We start from the raw sequence: 18,942 nt of genomic DNA on the forward strand, positions 1-18,942 counted from the left end.
AAGACAAGCAAACAACAAGAACAGCTCCAACGTATACATGGACCTAAAGTTGGGAATTTGAACCACACAATTGTATCTTTAACAAAATCATTTATATTACTATGTATCCTTTATTTTACCAGGAAAGTCACATTGAGATTGACATCCTCTTTTCAAGTGAGTCCTGACTGGATATGCAGGGCAGATACAGATGGTTCAATCCATTTTCTAGTGCTGTTGATGATGGCTTTTTAAAGTCAGGTGTCTTTAATACTGTATTATAAACCCTGTAGTGTAGTAACCTATTCACCTCCATCTAGGCCAACCTGTCTACACATCTTTATATTCAGAATTGCAATGTTAACAACCGACAATAATACAGTCACAAAACCACGACTTTCACACTCTGGGCTTTCCTCCCTCATAAAGAGGAATCTGATAACGATGCATAATAAGGAGATTGTGTCACGACTTCCGCCGAAGTCGGCTCCCTTCCTTGTTCGGGCGGCGTTCGGCGGTCGACGTCACCGGCCTTCTAGCCATCGCCGCTCCTTTTTTCATTGTTCCATTTGTTTTGTCTTGTTCCCCGCACACCTGGTTTACATTCCCTAATCACACTGCATATATATATTCCTCTGTTCCCCCCATGTCTTTGTGTGGAATTGTTTTTGTTTTGTGGTTATTATATCGCGCTAGTCTGGTTTTTCACCCTGGGCATTGCCTGTACCCTATTTGGGGGGAATTATTGGTGAACCTTATTGTTCTATTATTGACGGTATTTTGCGCTTCACTTTTGCCGGTTGGCTTGAGTTGTAGCTGTTTGCGCCTGTCTGTTTGTTGCACTTGGCTAATAAAGACGCCTGATCACCTATTCTCTGCTCTCCTGCACTTGACTCGAATGACCAGCAGCGAAAACCCTGACAGATTGAATATGCTGCCCCCCCCTCTCTCCCCTTCCCCCTCCCTCGTGCTCTCCCTCTCTCTCTCTCTCTCTCTCTCTCTCTCGCTCTCTCTCCCTCTCTGTCTCTCTCTCTGCATCTCTCGCTCGCTCGCTTCCTCTAACACCTCTCTCTCTCTATCTCTGCAAATGTATTGATTAGTAGTGTGGCGCTGGCATGTATAGTTGACGTTTTAAGGGCTCCTGACCAATTCTGCAGTTGTGTGTATTTCTTGCGCTGATCTTTAATTGTACATAATGTTTCCTATGACTGAAAAGAGCTTCTGGACATCAGAACAGCGATCACTAATCTCGATTTAGTTGAAGAATTCTACTTTAATGACTCGGCCGCGCAGGACATACTGCTCATCTGGGACCAGCCCCTAATCCACGAGACGCGGAAGAGGAAAAGACAGAGAGATATAGAGGCCGACATGGGGGCAGCCTGATGGAACTACGGAGGCGAGTAAATAAACGTCCTCTACCCTCTGTTCTATTGGCGAATGTGCAATCATTGGAGAACAAACTAGACGAGTGCCGTTCGAGATTATGCTTCAAGTCGTGGCTGAACGAGAACAGAGCGGCAGTGTCTCATAAACTCAAGGGCGGGGGTGTATGTCTCTTTGTTAACAACAGCTGGTGCACGATCTCTAATATTAAGGAAGTCTCGAGGTTCTGCTCGCCTACAGTGAGGGAAAAAAGTATTTGATCTCCTGCTGATTTTGTACGTTTGCCCACTGACAAAGAAATCTTTCATTTTAATGGTAGGTTTATTTGAACAGAATAACAACAACAAAAATCCAGAAAAACGTAGGTCAAAAATGTTATAAAATGATTTGCATTTTAATGAGGGAAATAAGTATTTGACCCCTCTGCAAAACATGACTTAGAACTTGGTGGCAAAACCCTTGTTGGCAATCACAGAGGTCAGACGTTTCTTGTTGTTGGCCACCAGGTTTGCACACATCTCAGGAGGGATTTTGTCCCACTCCTTGTTGCAGATCTTCTCCGCAAGTCATTAAGGTTTCGAGGCTGACGTTTGGCAACTCGAACCTTCAGCTCCCTCCACAGGTTTTCTATGGGATTAAGGTCTGGAGACTGGCTAGGCCACTCCAGGACCTTAATGTGCTTCTTCTTGAGCCACTCCTTTGTTGCCTTGGCTGTGTGTTTTGGGTCATTGTCATGATGGAATACCAATCCACGACCCATTTTCAATGCCCTGGCTGAGGGAAGGAGGTTCTCACCCAATATTTGACGGTACGTGGCCCCGTCCATCGTCCCTTTGATGCGGTGAAGTTGTCCTGTCCCCTTAGCAGAAAATCACCCCCAAAGCATAATGTTTCCACCTCCATGTTTGACGGTGGGGATGGTGTTCTTGGGGTCATAGGCAACATTCCTCCTCCTCCAAACACGGCGAGTTGAGTTGATTCCAAAGAGCTCCATTTTGGTCTCATCTACTTTCACCCAGTTGTCCTCGGAATCATTCAGATGTTCATTGGCAAACTTCAGACGGGCATGTATATGTGCTTTCTTGAGCAGGGGGACCTTGTGGGCGCTGCAGGATTTCAGTCCTTCACGGTGTAGTGTGTTACCCTTGGTGACTATGGTCCCAGCTGCCTTGAGATCATTGACAAGATCCTCCCGTGTAGTTCTGGGCTGATTCCTCACTGTTCTCATGATCATTGCAACTCCACGAGGTGAGATCTTGCATGGAGCCCCAGGCCGAGGGAGATTGACAGTTCTTTTGTGTTTCTTCCATTTGCGAATAATTGCATCAACTGTTGTCACCTTCTCACCAAGCTGCTTGGCGATGGTCTTGTAGCCCATTCCAGCCTCGTGTAGGTCTACAATCTTGTTCCTAACATCGTTGGAGAGCTCTTTGGTCTTGGCCATGGTGGAGAGTTTGGAATCTGATTGATTGATTGCTTCTGTGGACAGGTGTCTTTTATACAGGTAACAAGCTGAGATTAGGAGCACTCCCTTTAAGAGTGTGCTCCTAATCTCAGCTCGCTACCTGTATAAAAGACACCTGGGAGCCAGAAATCTTTCTGATTGAGAGGGGGTCAAATAATTATTTCCCTCATTAAAATACAAATCAATTTATAACCTTTTTGACATGCGGTTTTCTGGATTTTTTGTTGTTATTCTGTCTCTCACTGTTCAAATAAACCTACCATTAAAATTATAGACTGATCATTTCTTTGTCAGTGGGCAAACGTACAAAATCAGCAGGGGATCAAATACTTTTTCCCCTCACTGTAAGTTAGAATATCACATGATAAGCTGTAGACCATACTATTTACCAAGAGAGTTTACATCTATTTTGTTAGTAGCTGTCTACTTACCACCACAAACCGATGCTGGCACTAAGACTGCACTCAACAAGCTAAATAGGGCCATAAACCAACAAGAACATGCTCATCAGAGACAGCGCCCCTAGTGGCCAGTGACTTAAATGCAGGAAAATTGAAATCCGTTTTACCTAATTTCTACCAGCATGTCACCTGTGCAACTTGAGGGAAACAAACTCTAGATGACCTTTACGCCACACACAGAGACGCATACAAAGCTCTCCCTTGCCCTCCATTTGGCAAATCTGACCATAACTATACCCTCCTGATTCCGGCTTACAAGCAAAAACTCAAACAGGAAGTACACTAAGAAAAAAGGGTTATTCGGCTATCCCCATAGGATAACCCTTTTTGGTTCCTGGTAGAACCCTTTTTGTCTCCAGATAGAACTATTTTGGGTTCTATGTAGAACCCTTTAGGGAAGGGGTTCTACCTGGAACCAAAAGGGTTCTATTTGGAACCAAATAGGATTCTTCAAAGGGTTCTCCTATGAGGATAGCCAAAGAACCCGTTTAGGTTCTAGATAGCACATTTTATTCTGTGTACCAGTGACACGCTCAATTCGGAAGTGGTCCAATGAAGTGGATTTTAAGCTACAGGACTGTTTTGCTGTTTATCTGATGGCATTGAGGAGTTCAACACATCAGTCACCGGCTTCATTAATAAGTGCATTGACGACGTCATCCCCATAGTGACCGTTATACATATCACAACCAGAAGCAACGGATTAAAGGCAATATCCGCACTGAGCTAAAGGCTAGAGCTGCCACTTTCAAGGAGAGGGACGCTAATCCAGACACATAAGAAATCATGCTACGCCCTCCGCCCTCTGACGAACCATCAAACAGGCAAAGCATCAATACAGGACTAAGATCAAATCCTACTACGCCGGCTCTGACCCTTGTCGGATGTGGCAGGGCTTGCAAACTATCACGGATTGCAAAGGAAAACCCAGCCACGAGCTGCCTAGTGACACGAGCCTAGACGAGCGAAATGCCTTCTATGCTCACGTCGAGGCAAGCAACACTGAACCATGCGTGAGAGCACCAGCTGTTTCGGACAACTATGTGATCACGCTCTTTGTAGCCAATGTGAGTAAAACCTTTAAACAGGTTAACAGATAGATTACCAGGACGTGTACTCAGAGCATGCGCTGACCAGCTGGCAAGTGTCTTCACTTACATTTTTAACCTCTCCCTGACCCAGTCTGTAATACCTACACTCTTAGAAAAAAGGGTTCCAAAAGGGTTCTTTTCTGAGGGATAGGTTTCTACCAAGAACCGTTTTGATCAGAATAACTGCTTTTTGGAAGACGCAGGTTCTTTGTAAGGCAACGGGTTGTACCTAGAACCTTTTACATCCTAAGAACCGTTTTTGGAAGAAAGGGTTCTTTGATGATTCTTTGGAAGGCAAGAAGCCTTCTACATAGAACCATATATCATATTTTCCAGCATTCTCTATTGTTTGCTTTACTATAATATCTGTATTTGTGCATGTATATTGACTGGTTGATACATTTTATGCTACACAAAGATAAATAACATACAGTTTTCTAAACTAATACAATCTGTTAGTGATTGGATTTATTGCACCTGTTACAGAGATGGTTATTCCAGTTTAGATGATTGAGGTAGTCTCAGTATTCAAATCTTCCTTACCTTGGCAGTCTTTCTGAATGCAGGTTGCAGGTGATTAAAACATTCCACTTGTTGGATATCGTAACTGGATGGATTCCAATAGGAATTACACAGCACTTTGCAAGCCAGCATAATGTGACTTGCAGGCCTGATGTGACCTGTAAACCAGGAGTTTTCTAACACCCCTGTGTTAGGGTATAACCTGTTCCTCAAAGAAAGGCCTTATGCTATATGTAATTACATTTTAAAGGATAATAAGGCTGGTGGAACCGTTCATAGAGGGTTCTAGGGAGAACACTCCAAAGATAAAATGGTTCTAACACCATCATTAAGTTTGCCGACGACACAACGGTGTCAGGTCTGATCAACGATGACGATGAGACAGTCTACAGGGTGGTGCCAGGACAACAACCTCTCCCTCTACGTCAGTACGCCAAAAGAGCTGACTGTGGACTAGAGGTCGACCGATTATGATTTTTCAGCACCGATACCGATTAATCGGACGATTTTTATATATATATTTGTAATAATGACAATTACAACAATACTGAATGAACACTTTTATTTTAACTTAATATTATACATGAATAAAATCTATTTAGTCTCAAATAAATAATGAAACATGCTCAATTTGGTTTAAATAATTTCCAAAACACAGTGTTAGAGAAGAAAGTAAAAGTGCAATATATGCCATGTAAAAAAGCTAACGTTTAAGTTCCTTGCTCAGAACATATGAAAGCTGGTGTTTCCTTTTAACATGAGTCTTCAATATTCCCAGTTAAGAAGTTTTAGGTTGTAGTTATTATAGGAATTTATAGGACTATTTCTCTCTATATCATTTGTATTTCATATACCTTCGACTATTGGATGTTCTTATAGGCACTATAGTATTGCCAGCCTAATCTCGGGAGTTGATAGGCTTGAAGTCATAAACAGCGCTGCACTTCAAGCATTGCGAAGAGCTGCTGGCAAACGCAGGGAAGTGCTGTTTGAATTAATGCTTATGAGCCTGCTGCTGCCTACCACCGCTCAGTCAGACTGCTCTATCAAATATCAAATCATAGACTTAATTATAATATAATAAACACACAGAAATACGAGCCTTAGGTCATTATTATGGTCAAATCTGGAAACTATCATTTCGAAAACAAAACGTTTATTCTTTCAGTGAAATACGGAACCGTTCCGTATTTTATCGAACAGGTGGCAACCCTAAGTCTAAATATGTAGGTTTAAAAAAATATACTTCTGTGTATTGATTTTAAGAAAGGCATTGATGTTTATGGTTAGGTACATTCGTGCAACGATTGTGCTTTTGTTAAATCATCACCCGTTTGGTGAAGTAGGCTGTTATTCGATAATAAATTAATAGGCACCGCATTGATTATATGCAACGCAGGGCAAGCTAGTTAACCTAGTAATATTATCAACCATGTGTAGTTAACCTGTTAGGGCTAGGGGGCAGCATTTGCACGTCTGGATAAAAAAAATGTACCCGATTTAATCTGGTTACTAATCCTACCCAGTAACTAGAATATGCATATACTTATTATATATGGATAGAAAACACTCTAAAGTTTCGAAAAATGTTTGAATGGTGTCTGTGAGTATAACAGAACTCATTTGGCAGGCAAAACCCTGAGACATTTTCTGACAGGAAGTGGATACCTGATGTGTTGTATTGACTTTAAACCTATCCCATTGAAAAACACAGGGGCTGAGGAATATTTTGGCACTTCCTATTGCTTCCACTAGATGTCACCAGCCTTTACAAAGTGTTTTGAGTCTTCTGGAGGGAGATCTGACCGAACAAGAGCCATGGAACGATGATGTCCCATTAGACACCTGGCGCGCGAGTTCATGTTGGGTACCCTCGTTCCAATACGTTATAAAAGAGTATGCATTCGTCCACCTTGAATATTATTCATGTTCTGGTTAAAAAGGCCCTAATGATTTATGCTATACAACGTTTGACATGTTTGAACGAACGTAAATATATTTTTTCCCCTCGTTCATGACGAAAGTCCGGCTGGCTTAGATCATGTGCTAACAAGACGGAGATTTTTGGACATAAATGATGAGCTTTTTTGAACAAAACTACATTCGTTATGGACCTGTGATACCTGGAAGTGACATCTGATGAAGAGAATCAAAGGTAATGGATTATTTACATAGTATTTTCGATTTTAGATCTCCCCAACATGACGTCTAGTCTGTATCGCAACGCGTATTTTTCTGGGCGCAGTGCTCAGATTATTGCAAAGTGTGATTTCCCAGTAAGGTTATTTTTAAATCTGGCAAGTTGATTGCGTTCAAGAGATGTAAATCTATAATTCTTTAAATGACAATATAATATTTTACCAATGTTTTCTAATTTTAATTATTTAATTTGTGACGCTGACTTGACTGCCGGTTATTGGAGGGAAACGATTTCCTCAACATCAATGCCATAGTAAAACGCTGTTTTTGGATATAAATATGAACTTGATAGAACTAAAAATGCATGCATTGTCTAACATAATGTCCTAGGAGTGTCATCTGATGGAGATTGTAAAAGGTTAGTGCATCATTTTAGCTGGTTTTATGGTTTTGGTGACCCTGTCTTTGACTTGACAAAACATTACACACAACTCTTGTAAATGTACTGTCCTAACATACTCTAAATTTATGCTTTCGCCGTAAAACCTTTTTGAAATCGTAAAACGTGGTTAGATTAAGGAGATGTTTATCTTTCAAATGGTGTAAAATAGTTGTATTTTTGAAAAATTTGAATTTTGACATTTATTTGGATTCAAATTTGCCGCTCTTGAAATGCACCTGCTGTTGATGGAGTGCACCACGGGTGGCACGCTAGCGTCCCACCTAGCCCATAGAGGTTAACTAGTGATTATGTGAAGATTGATTGTTTTTTATAAGATAAGTTTAATGCTAGCTAGCAACTTACCTTGGCTCCTTGCTGCACTCGTGTAACAGGTAGTCAGCCTGCCACGCAGTCTCCTCGTGGAGTGCAATTTAATCGGCGTCCAAAAATGCCGATTACCGATTGTTATGAAATCTTGAAATCGGCCCTAATTAATCGACCATGCCGATTAATCGGTCGACCTCTATTGTGGTACCATCCACATTAATGTAGAAACATATTATATTCTTATTTACAATAAAAGTGACTCCAAAATGACACAATAGATTATTTACCATTCATTTCTATTGGCCACAAAATGATCTGGAACACAACCAAAACAAAAAGCAAACACATCATACAAATGTGTAGAGTCACAAGCTTGATGTAGTCATTGCATGCTATGAGTATGGGACCAAATACTTAACTTTTTACTACTTTAACACACATATAAGTGAATTTGTCCCAATACTTTTGTTCCCCTAAAATGGGGGGACTATATACAAAAAGTGCTTAAATTTCTAAACAGTTCAACCGATATGTATAAAAATACCCTTAAATTAAAGCTGACAGTCTGCATTTCAATCCCATAGTCGTTGTATCATTTGCTTGAGTACAGAGCCCAAAAAATGTAATAAATTGTCAATACTTTCGGAGCTCACTGTATGTCCATCATAAATGTGTATGTTTATGTGTGGTCTGACAAGCAATAGTAGTGTTTCTCAGTGGGGAAATATTGTTTGGTATTGGACGGTAATATATGTCTGCATTACTATACAATATTATCAGCACCAACAGGGACATAGAAACCAGGATATCCCTCATCCATCAGGTATAATAAGTCTTTGGGTTAATGATTAATAAAATATAATATAACATGTTTATTTTTACTAGAGGGAACGAGTCACTGGCCAATACGGACGAGCAGAACACAGGTAATGTTTGAATTAATCTGTTTAAGAATGGCATTCAGTCCATTAAGTCTGTATTTCTTAGCGTCAAATTGCAGGTGAGCTTGCACTTGGATTAGTCATTATAATAATTTAATTTGGGGGGTGCTTATATTTGTCCGGTTACACACTTGTGGGTGGACACTTGTACAAGAGTGTAATGGATATGTGTTTCATTGCAAATCCCAACTCCCCCTGAGACACCTGCCGGGAGTGGGGTCATGGCCAGGTTCACCATTGTCCAGCGAGCATGGAACGATTGGGGTTAAGTGCCTTGCTCAAGGGCACAGCGACAGATTTGTGTGTGTGGGTATGCAACCAAACTGACAACAGTGAACTAGGCTAGGTCAACCAACTGAAACCAGACCCAGGTTCCTTTTTTCTTTTCTATGATATGTCCAGGCCAGGCAGTGCTGCTGAAATGTGATGCATTATCATCAAATTAATGTAACATCCCAGGCAGCCTCCAGGTAAACAACGCACTGCGGAGACCGAGACTGCATCCCAAAAGGCGCCCTATTCCCTATACAGTAAACTACTTTTGACCAGAGCCTCAAATGTAGTGCACTATATAAGGAATAGGTTGCTATTTGGGATGCAACCAGACTGACTGACTGTCCTACTAATTGAAAGGGAAATCATGAGCCAGGGATGGAGGTGATATATAGGCATTGTGGGGTTATTATCTCCTTCTGCTGAGAACACACACAGGATCAGGGCCCCCCTGTCCATTTTATGATAGCCATAATGATCTGAAAGGCTAAACTGATCCTACATCAGCACTCCTACTCTGAGAGTGCACAGCGCAGAGCAGAGGATCAGACCATGAAAGGCCATCAAATCCCTGCATTGTCAATGACCATTATCAACGTTGTCTCAGGAATCCCCTAGTCGTGCCGCGGCACGATATCGATCCCCCGATTTTCTATTCAGAAGACACACGGTGTGGGCTGGAGCTCACCAATACCGCATTACCACAACAGGAAGCGGAGGAGGAGCACACATTCACCCACAGACATTAAGCCACATCTTGCTGATCAGTGGTCCATGATCCACGTCCTCACAGGGATACAGTGATCTGAGCTGCATCTTAGTAAGGAAGTCTTGCATGGCGAAGGTTAACTTAACCTATGCATACATGCAACATCAGCGTTTTAGACAACAGAATGTTTGTCAAAAGTAGTTTCTGATAAATGGCTCTTGACTAAAGGTAGCAGAAACTACATCAACGTCTATGACACCACACACTAACTGCTTCCATTTTAAAACCACAAATGTGGAGTCAAAGGAATTCATGTCGGATCTTAGTGTGATATTGTTGCAACGTGAATCATATCACACGGCGTCTTAAGAAAGGGGCTTTCAAAGGGTCAGTGGGCACAGTGAGGTTTGTTTAACAGGAAATAATTAATGTTTGCAGCCCAATAGAGGGGTGAAGGGGCTAGTCTAAAGAATGCCAGAACCCCCCCTTTAAACCCCGGGTCTAGAGAACAAAACAAAGACCATATGTCATAGTGCTGCTTCATGAATAAATCCTAGAAGGAAAATCCCGGGCCAGGGTCAAAGTCATTAGAGCTAATCGACTTCATGAATGAAACACATATTCTGAGGGATAACTCAAACTCAATGCAATCCAAATCATTTGGTCACTGTGTGTAATTTCTCCTTGGTTGAAGACATTTAAAATGCAATAAAAAAACAGTGAAAACACCCTCTGCCGGTATCTGTGCAACAGTGGTTTGATTAAAGAACGATTGCCCACCCCAGTAAGCAAAGTATTGTAAAGTTTATCAGGTTGCATGACAGCTATTCAATTACAGGAGACTCAGGACTGACAAAATGGCATTCAAGAATCTTTACAAACAGACCACAAAAAATACCTCCCAAAAACTTGTTTCATTAAATTAACAGCAAAAAGAATATAAAATTCCTCTGCAGTCATCAAAAACATAAAATCATACATTCACTAATTAAACATAATTACACTGAATCTGCAGCATCACATCTGTTTTATAAAACACATATCTATGTCAACTCTGTCATTTTTTAAAAATGTAACCTTTATTTAACTAGGCAAGTCAGCTGAGAACAAATTCTTATTTACAATGACGGTCTACAACGGCCAAACCTGGACAACACTGGGCCAATTGTGCGCCGCCCTATGGGACTCCCAATCACAGCCGGTTGTGATACAGCCTGGATATAAACACATATCTATGTTAACGCCAATATAAACACATATCTATGTTAACTCCGTTATAAACACATATCTATGTTAACTCTGTTATAATCACATATCTATGTTAACTCTGTTATAAACACATATCTATGTTAACTCCGTTATAAACACATATCTATGTTAACGCCGATATAAACACATATCTATGTTAACGCCGATATAAACACATATCTATGTTAACTCCGTTATAAACACATATCTATGTTAACTCTGTTATAATCACATATCTATGTTAACTCTGTTATAATCACATATCTATGTTAACTCTGATATAAACACATATCTATGTTAACTCTGTTATAAACACATATCTATGTTAACTCCGTTATAAACACATATCTATGTTAACTCTGTTATAAACACATATCTATGTTAACTCCGTTATAATCACATATCTATGTTAACTCTGTTATAATCACATATCTATGTTAACTCTGTTATAATCACATATCTATGTTAACTCCGTTATAAACACATATCTATGTTAACTCCGTTATAAACACATATCTATGTTAACTCCGTTATAATCACATATCTATGTTAACTCTGTTATAATCACATATCTATGTTAACTCCGTTATAAACACATATCTATGTTAACTCCGTTATAATCACATATCTATGTTAACTCTGTTATAATCACATATCTATGTTAACTCTGTTACAATCACATATCTATGTTAACTCTGTTATAATCACATATCTATGTTAACTCTGTTATAATCACATATCTATGTTAACTCCGTTATAATCACATATCTATGTTAACTCCGTTATAATCACATATCTATGTTAACTCCGTTATAATCACATATCTATGTTAACTCTGTTATAATCACATATCTATGTTAACTCCGTTATAAACACATATCTATGTTAACTCCGTTATAAACACATATCTATGTTAACTCCGTTATAAACACATATCTATGTTAACTCTGTTATAATCACATATCTATGTTAACTCCGTTATAATCACATATCTATGTTAACTCTGTTATAATCACATATCTATGTTAACTCCGTTATAATCACATATCTATGTTAACTCTGTTATAGTCACATATCTATGTTAACTCCGTTATAAACACATATCTATGTTAACTCCGTTACAAAAGATGGAATATAAGACAGTCTGCGTAAATGCAGCATCTGTTGCATTATTAAAAACATGACAGTGCAAAGACCATAGCTAAACGTAAATGATTTAACACATCAAAAACCACCACACCAGACTTTCCTCTCTGTCTCTGCTTTGAAGCCTAGCATTGAAATAATATAAATGTCCTGTTACGACACTATAATAGTAATACAATAAGTTAAAAAAATATCTGCAACAGTTTTGTGTGACAGTAGAACACATAACAGGCAGCCTTAAGGCATCTGCATGCTTCCCAACCGAAACAGTTCGGCAGAGTTTGTGCATATATTATGACTACATTTTGTGGCGTTTTTGTTCGTTTTGGACTTCGGCCAGGGTTTTTTCGGCTGTTCGGGTGCACAACATTTTTTCTGGAGGCAAGCCGAAGTTCCTAGACGAAGTCCACACCCCTTCTTCGGTGATTGGTCAACAGTAGAAATTGTTCAATAAAGTCTTTGTTGCCATTCAACGGGAGACGACTTGTTTTCATGAACATTTTTTCAGAGAAAAATATTGCACCAAACATCTTAGTTAGATGTAAAATTGCACGATTAAGATCTCTTCGGCAAAAACTGCAAAATTGATGACAGATTTCTTGTGTTATCTTAGATTAGTTATTACTATTTTGAGGAATAGAAATCATTTTCAAGCGAAGGTCTTTTAAGGGAGGATGCAAGCACACTCCTTCAATTCGACTAGCCGAGTTCAGCTAGTCACCAGCCGAACTGAAGCATGCTGACGCCTTTCAGCCTTATCAACAAAAAGAGCATCAACTGAGAATATAAATGAATATGAAATCTTTGCCATACCTGCAGTTAGGGGGTGGATCTAGAGTGATCTCAGCGAGCTCCTTCTGGATTCTGTGGAAGAGAAATGAGAAATGTGTTGAAGCTGTGAGAAGAGGGCTGTGAGAGGAGACTGTACAGCACTAGACTGGAGGGATGAACAATACACACACTAAAAACACTATGAAGTCAACAGACTTGTTTCTATCGTGGTCTTTGCTGTCAGAGAGAGAGAGAAATGAGAGAGGAAACGAGAAGCTGTGAGAAGAGAGTTTACAGCACTAGACTAGAGATTTACACTGCCCTCTACCAGCGATGCTCTAACTGCACCCCCCCCCCCCCTCCGCTCAGCACAGCTAACATGGCTGCTTCCTCTTTGTTCTCCCAGGCAGAACCCGAAGCCCAGAACAGCAAAACTTTCTCTCCTTCGTTACTCCCTGTCCGTTTACCCCAACACAACACTCTCACCCCCAGCACAAAGCTAGCCCCCTCACCTACCATCCCGCCGCTCATCCACCCATTCCAGTCACTTTTAGCACAAAATATTTTCTTTTAAAGCTTATATGCAAATGAGGCAGAGAGGGAGAGGGAGGGGGGAGGACCTTGGGTATATTTGACAGGGCCTTTAAACAGAGAGCTGCGTAGGGTGCTGTTACTAAAGCATTATTAACGCTGTGTAAGGGAGAAAAGGGGAGGATTTTGACATACTTGCCACTCAATACATGTGTATTCTCATCCACTGTTAGTACTTGATACATGTTTTTAAGACTATTGTGTAGACAAGTCAGTTTCTTTTTGAAGCTCAGATAAAATTGCATCCAACTGCTTTACATTTATTAGTTGGGCGTTAAAGTGATCATTCTCCTCTTACCAACACTAAATATAGTTGCATAGGCCTAATAAGAGGAATAGAACATTTGTCATAATAGTATTTTTGACCATTTTCTCCCTAAACTTAGAAACAGTTTTCTACAACCAAAGAAACACAGGTTGCAACACAGGAAAGACATCAACTGTGAGTGTGAAAATACCTATTTTACAATACTCAACAATCACAAGTATGTGAATTCAAAACAATGTAACCTCAGATACGCTAAGTTAGATGTAAACAAGTAATATTAAGTCCTGCTCTGCTCCTGTAGCCTAACTTGACAAACGATCCATATTCAGCGACAATAGACCAAGTAACCAAATAAAGGCATTACTATGATAATGTTGTTCCATGGCTTTAGTTTTTAACAATCTTATTTGGCACAGGAATAATAATAATAAAAAAAATATCTCTCCTTTGTGTCTCAAAGGATTAAAGCATTATAAATGAACCATAAATCATTCATTAGGCTACTCAGTTTAGCAGAAGGATCACGTAGACTACAGTATCCCTAATTGTAAGAATACAGTGATTATGATAATGAAGCCATTACCTTTTAGCACTAGTGGACAACTTGGCGGTAGTCTTGCTGGATAATTTGGTGGGTTTCTTCTGTTGCTGAGGAGGTGTGGGGGGCTGCTGCTTTCTCTCCTCTGCCTCCTCTGGCTCCGGCACCGCCGGGTCTCTCTGGTCCGCATCAGAACTACCACTGCTGGTGCTTGGACTCTCGTCATCTGACCGCCCCTGTCTTTCACTGGACATTTTGATTCCCCCTAAAAACCAAAGACAGAAAAGTTATCAAACTGATCAATGCAATAGAGGCTAGCATCTATAGACCTATAGTCTTTCACTGGACATATATTTCCCCCCATAAAGAAGAAAAGATAGACACTTAATAATTGGATCTCTCAATGGGATACATACATACAGAGAGAGAGATGCTGCTCATCAGACAGGTAGGTTATCATAACTCAACTTTACATAATTCTCTGGACTGGTAGACCCCTTTGTGGGTTGGTCTTTGGTTCGTGGCCGACATTAGTATTCATTTCTCAGAGTCTGTGTCCTGCTGTCGACTTACATGGTTGGATGTTGAACATTACCTTCTATTCATCAAAAGTTGTTTATAAACAATAGCTATAGACTATTTATACATAAAATCCATTAGAGTACTTAATTAAAATTCCTGTCATTTTGAAGGACAAACGATGTTCACGATGTTTCCATAATGGTCACACCACACGCCTATAGCAAGCTAGATGGTTAGATAAGGAGCACCAAATCATTCCATTAGCTCGGTCCAATTGGCTTTGAATAATCCCCCCCACAGAACCATAACACGAGTGCAAATTTGTTAGGCTACATTATCGCAGCTCATTTGTAGCCTTGTTGTTAATAAAAGCAGGCTCGGATTCAATCATTGTGACTACTGACTGACGTTACTAGGCTACCTTCGTTTTGTGGTGAGATTCCCGAAGGCTTTATCTGTCAAAAGCCAAGCAATAGGGGAAAACAACACAGAACACTCAAACAGCATACAGTCACCAGCGCACGAATATTGGTTGGGAGAACGCGAATGAAGAGCTGCAGGGAAAACGTAATTGCACCTATTTGCAGTAAGGGGGGCTCGCAAGGCATGCAGGCGAGCTAAATAAAACACAGCATGTTTCTCTCACTTTAGGAGAGCATTAATCGTATAAACCCGACGAATATGAGCATATTGATTATAAGTCATTTGACGCATTCTAAGGAACGATAAATGGTTCGAATCCGACCTAAGAATCCTTTGTAGAACGGAGAGGTTTGTTATGGTAGGAGACACTCCAGTATCAGCATGGTGTACCAACTGATGCATGAAGTCAGTTCCGAGCAAGCTCCCTCTAACACGACAGCGCTGAAAACACCAATAAAGGACGATCTTTCTCCGCCTAACCTAGACTCTCCCGGATCATTGGAGCTTCTTCTTTACCTTTGGCGTGGTCTCGTCTTGATCTGAGACGGGTAGGAGCGTTAAAAATCCGGTGGAAATGGAGCCGGAAAGACGACGAGCTCCGGCCAAGCTGTGGACATTGGAGAATCGGAAGGAAAGGAGACGCTGCAGTACTGGCTTGGAATCCAGGTGGCGCTGGATAGCGAGTGAGTCAATCGTTGCTTAGGGTCCATTGAGTCAAGGGGGTCGCTTTCACTCTCGCTTCCAAATGATGGTCGTGGAGCAAACGGCACGAAATCAACTGGCTGTCACTTCTTGCAGTCCTCTGATATTCGTTTGAGTAAAGGAGCACATGTAGGACTATTGTTGTTTTGGAGATTCGAAACAGCAGAGGGGAATTACATAACACAGGTTTGAACAAGGCTTGGTATGTTACAATTTACTACAGTTGAATACAATGTTGCTTTGTGAAAGTTTGCTGTGATTATTGCCTTGACTGCAGCTATTCATGGAACGGTAGAACGGTTACATTGTAAATAAACAAGGCTGTAATAGTATATCTTTGGAAAAACTTGAAAGTTGCCAAATACTTGTCAATGTATTACATATATAGGCCTATAACCTAATGTAATTGTGTTCTATCATGGAACATGATATTTTTACATGAAATGTTAATAATTTATAGAATATAGTATCATCATAGAATTCATTTAAAATATTCATCATAATTGGAGAACTGATTTTATTTGAAGTGGCATTTGAATAGGCTACTGTAGGTGCAGTTCTATTGATTGTTTACAGCACTTTATCATTGACCCATTCATTCAGAGGCAAAGGAAGCACCTATGTTATCTGTGTGATATAGTAAACTATTGCTGGGTCTTGAACAGGCTCTGTCTCCAAGGCCAGGTCACACAGTTGTAGTATGAGGTATGTCAAGGTTGAGGGCAGAAGCATGAAAGAATAGCCAACAACCTCAAACATTGGAATTGATTTGTGAATACCTCTCTGCACTACACACATTCAAATGAATGGCATGATGACAGCTTGGTTGAACTAAACAAATAAACGGGGTCTCCAGGGTGTCAGGTGTCAACATGAAGAATGCAGGAGTCAGAAAATAGTCATACACTGTCATGGCAGGTTGGAATGTGCAGTTGTCAGCCACTCACTCACAGGGAAGAGAGGTGAAATCAGCTAAATGTTCCGACTTCCGCAGCTGCCATAGGATGCATGTGCAAACAGGAGGAAGAGCTCCAACTCTTGACACGTGGCAGATAAACAGATAGTTGATTGCTAGAGGGGGAAAACACATTATCAGTGAATGATTTGCTAAGTACATGTCATGCCATTGTAATTACAAGATAGTAGACAAAAATGATACAATTGCTCAGTGTAGGCTTCAGTATCAGCTGCAACACACTTTGATGTCTCCTTCTCAGAATCTTTGATGGCTCCTTTTCAGAATCTGGAGGGGAAATGAGAATGGAAAGATTGTTTGGTTTGGCTGTGTGGCTAGAGCTGGCTAGCGCTCCCCATGTCTCTCTCCCCTGAGAGAGGAGAGAGAGAGCAAGTGTCTGACGTCTGGGCCTTATCGTCTGTTACAGCGCACTGACAACAGGGAGAGAAAAGGGAAACAGAGCTGCATGGATTCCTGCTTTCCTATTGATGTCATAAAAGTGAAATACAAGGCTCAACTTACCCATGATATGAATCAGATGTACAGTATGGAGAGAAATCTAGAGCATACATCAACAGAATGAACAAACGGTTACATTAGGAGTAGATAGTGGTCCTCTGTAGCTCAGTTAGTATTCTGAGATGGCACTGTACTGTACGGCTGCCGTTTTGTTAGCTCCAACCCAACTTTGTGATTCTTTTCACGTTTATTTAAATTTTATTTTCACAAAATGTATCCGCTATTTCTTATAACCAACAATAACTTTGAACATCAGTTCGGCAGTTACTTACCTCAATTCTGGCTTCAACTTTGACTTCGAATCATCTGCCCTGTGTTCTTTCTGTAATTCTGACACAATTTTGGGGGTTTCCAAGTGGAAACGTTAGTGTTACAGAGGCAAGAGAGGATGAGTCCTGCCGAGGTTAAGGCGAAGGGAAAACCTGCCACCTCTTCCCTCCATTCTACTGGCCAGTCACTTGATAATAAGAAGGATGACCGATCGCGGATTTGCTACCAACTGGACTCTGGTAACTGCAATATTCTCTGCTTTTCTGAAACATGGCTTTCGGACAAGATATCCCCCGATGGCTATCCAACTCTACGGATTCTCCATTCACCGAGCGGACAGGACAGTGGAGTCAGGGAAATCGAGAGGGGAAGGGGTTTGCCTCTTCAACAACAACAAATGGTGTGCCGAGTCGAGCGCAGTGGAAGTCTTGACCCATTGTTCACCCATCTTGGAATACTTGATGGTAAAAGCCGACCCTTCTACCTCCCGAGTGAGTTCTCAGCTCAGCTTTTTCAGCTTTTCGTAGCGGTTGTATGCATACCACCTCAGGAAAAGAAAAATAACAAGCTGACACTTAACAAACTGTACGAGGCTTTACATAAGCAACTTCCATCAACACGTCTCCTTCGCCACTAGGGGCGATAAAGTCCTAGACCACTGTTTCTCCACCCACAAGCAAGCATACAAAGCCCTCCCTTGTCCCCCATTCGGCAAGTCAGATCATGACTCCATACTCCTGTTAACAAGCAGAAGCAGGAAGTACCCGGGACTTGCTCCATTGAGAAATGGTCATCAGAATCAGAGATTATGCTAAAGGTATGCTTTGCTTGCTCTGATTGGAATTGGTTCCGAGACTCAGACGATAACATCAACGAGCTAACCACCTCCGTCACCGGCTTCATTAGGACATGCACCGGTGACGTTGTCCCCACTGTGAAGGTGACATTGTCCCCACCCTGAGGCTATGGCTGAGGACAGGAACAAGTACAAGACGTTCCGCTATGACCTCCACAGAGTCATCAAACAAGCAAAAGAATAATATAGGAAAAAAGTGGAATAATATTACACAGACTCCGATGCCCGTCACATGTGGCAAGGGCTTCAGTCAGTTACGGATAACAAAGGAAGACCCAGACATGATCGGCCCAATGATGCCTCTCTACCAGACAAACTCAGTGCATTTTATGCAAGCTTCTACAATAAAACACAGTGCCATGCGTGAGGGCCCCCACTGACCCAGAGAACTGGGTGAT

The 18,942-nt window shown here is 41.0% G+C and overlaps 1 protein-coding gene across 4 annotated transcripts in view; it reads right to left on the bottom strand.

Moving 5' to 3' along the window:
- Positions 1 to 15,905, bottom strand: part of ub2e3 (Ubiquitin-conjugating enzyme E2 E3) — a 60,893-nt gene extending 44,988 nt beyond the window's left edge. Inside the window, exons 1-3 of one of the 4 annotated variants that reach the window (XM_014165029.2) lie at positions 15,759 to 15,905; positions 14,343 to 14,562; positions 12,943 to 12,993 (exon numbers count right to left, since the gene is read on the bottom strand). In XM_014165029.2, the coding sequence (XP_014020504.1) occupies positions 12,943 to 12,993; positions 14,343 to 14,551 (260 nt within the window). In that variant the 5' untranslated portion in view covers positions 14,552 to 14,562; positions 15,759 to 15,905. Of the gene's footprint in view, positions 1 to 12,942; positions 12,994 to 14,342; positions 14,563 to 15,722 lie in introns of all 4 variants that reach the window. The other 3 variants (XM_014165028.2, XM_045704326.1, NM_001140271.1) reach the window with 3 other exon arrangements.
- Positions 15,906 to 18,942: the final 3,037 nt, after the last annotated feature.

This window comes from Salmo salar, chromosome ssa21 (genome assembly GCF_905237065.1).
Source record: "Salmo salar chromosome ssa21, Ssal_v3.1, whole genome shotgun sequence".
Taxonomy (NCBI): Eukaryota; Metazoa; Chordata; class Actinopteri; order Salmoniformes; family Salmonidae; genus Salmo; species Salmo salar.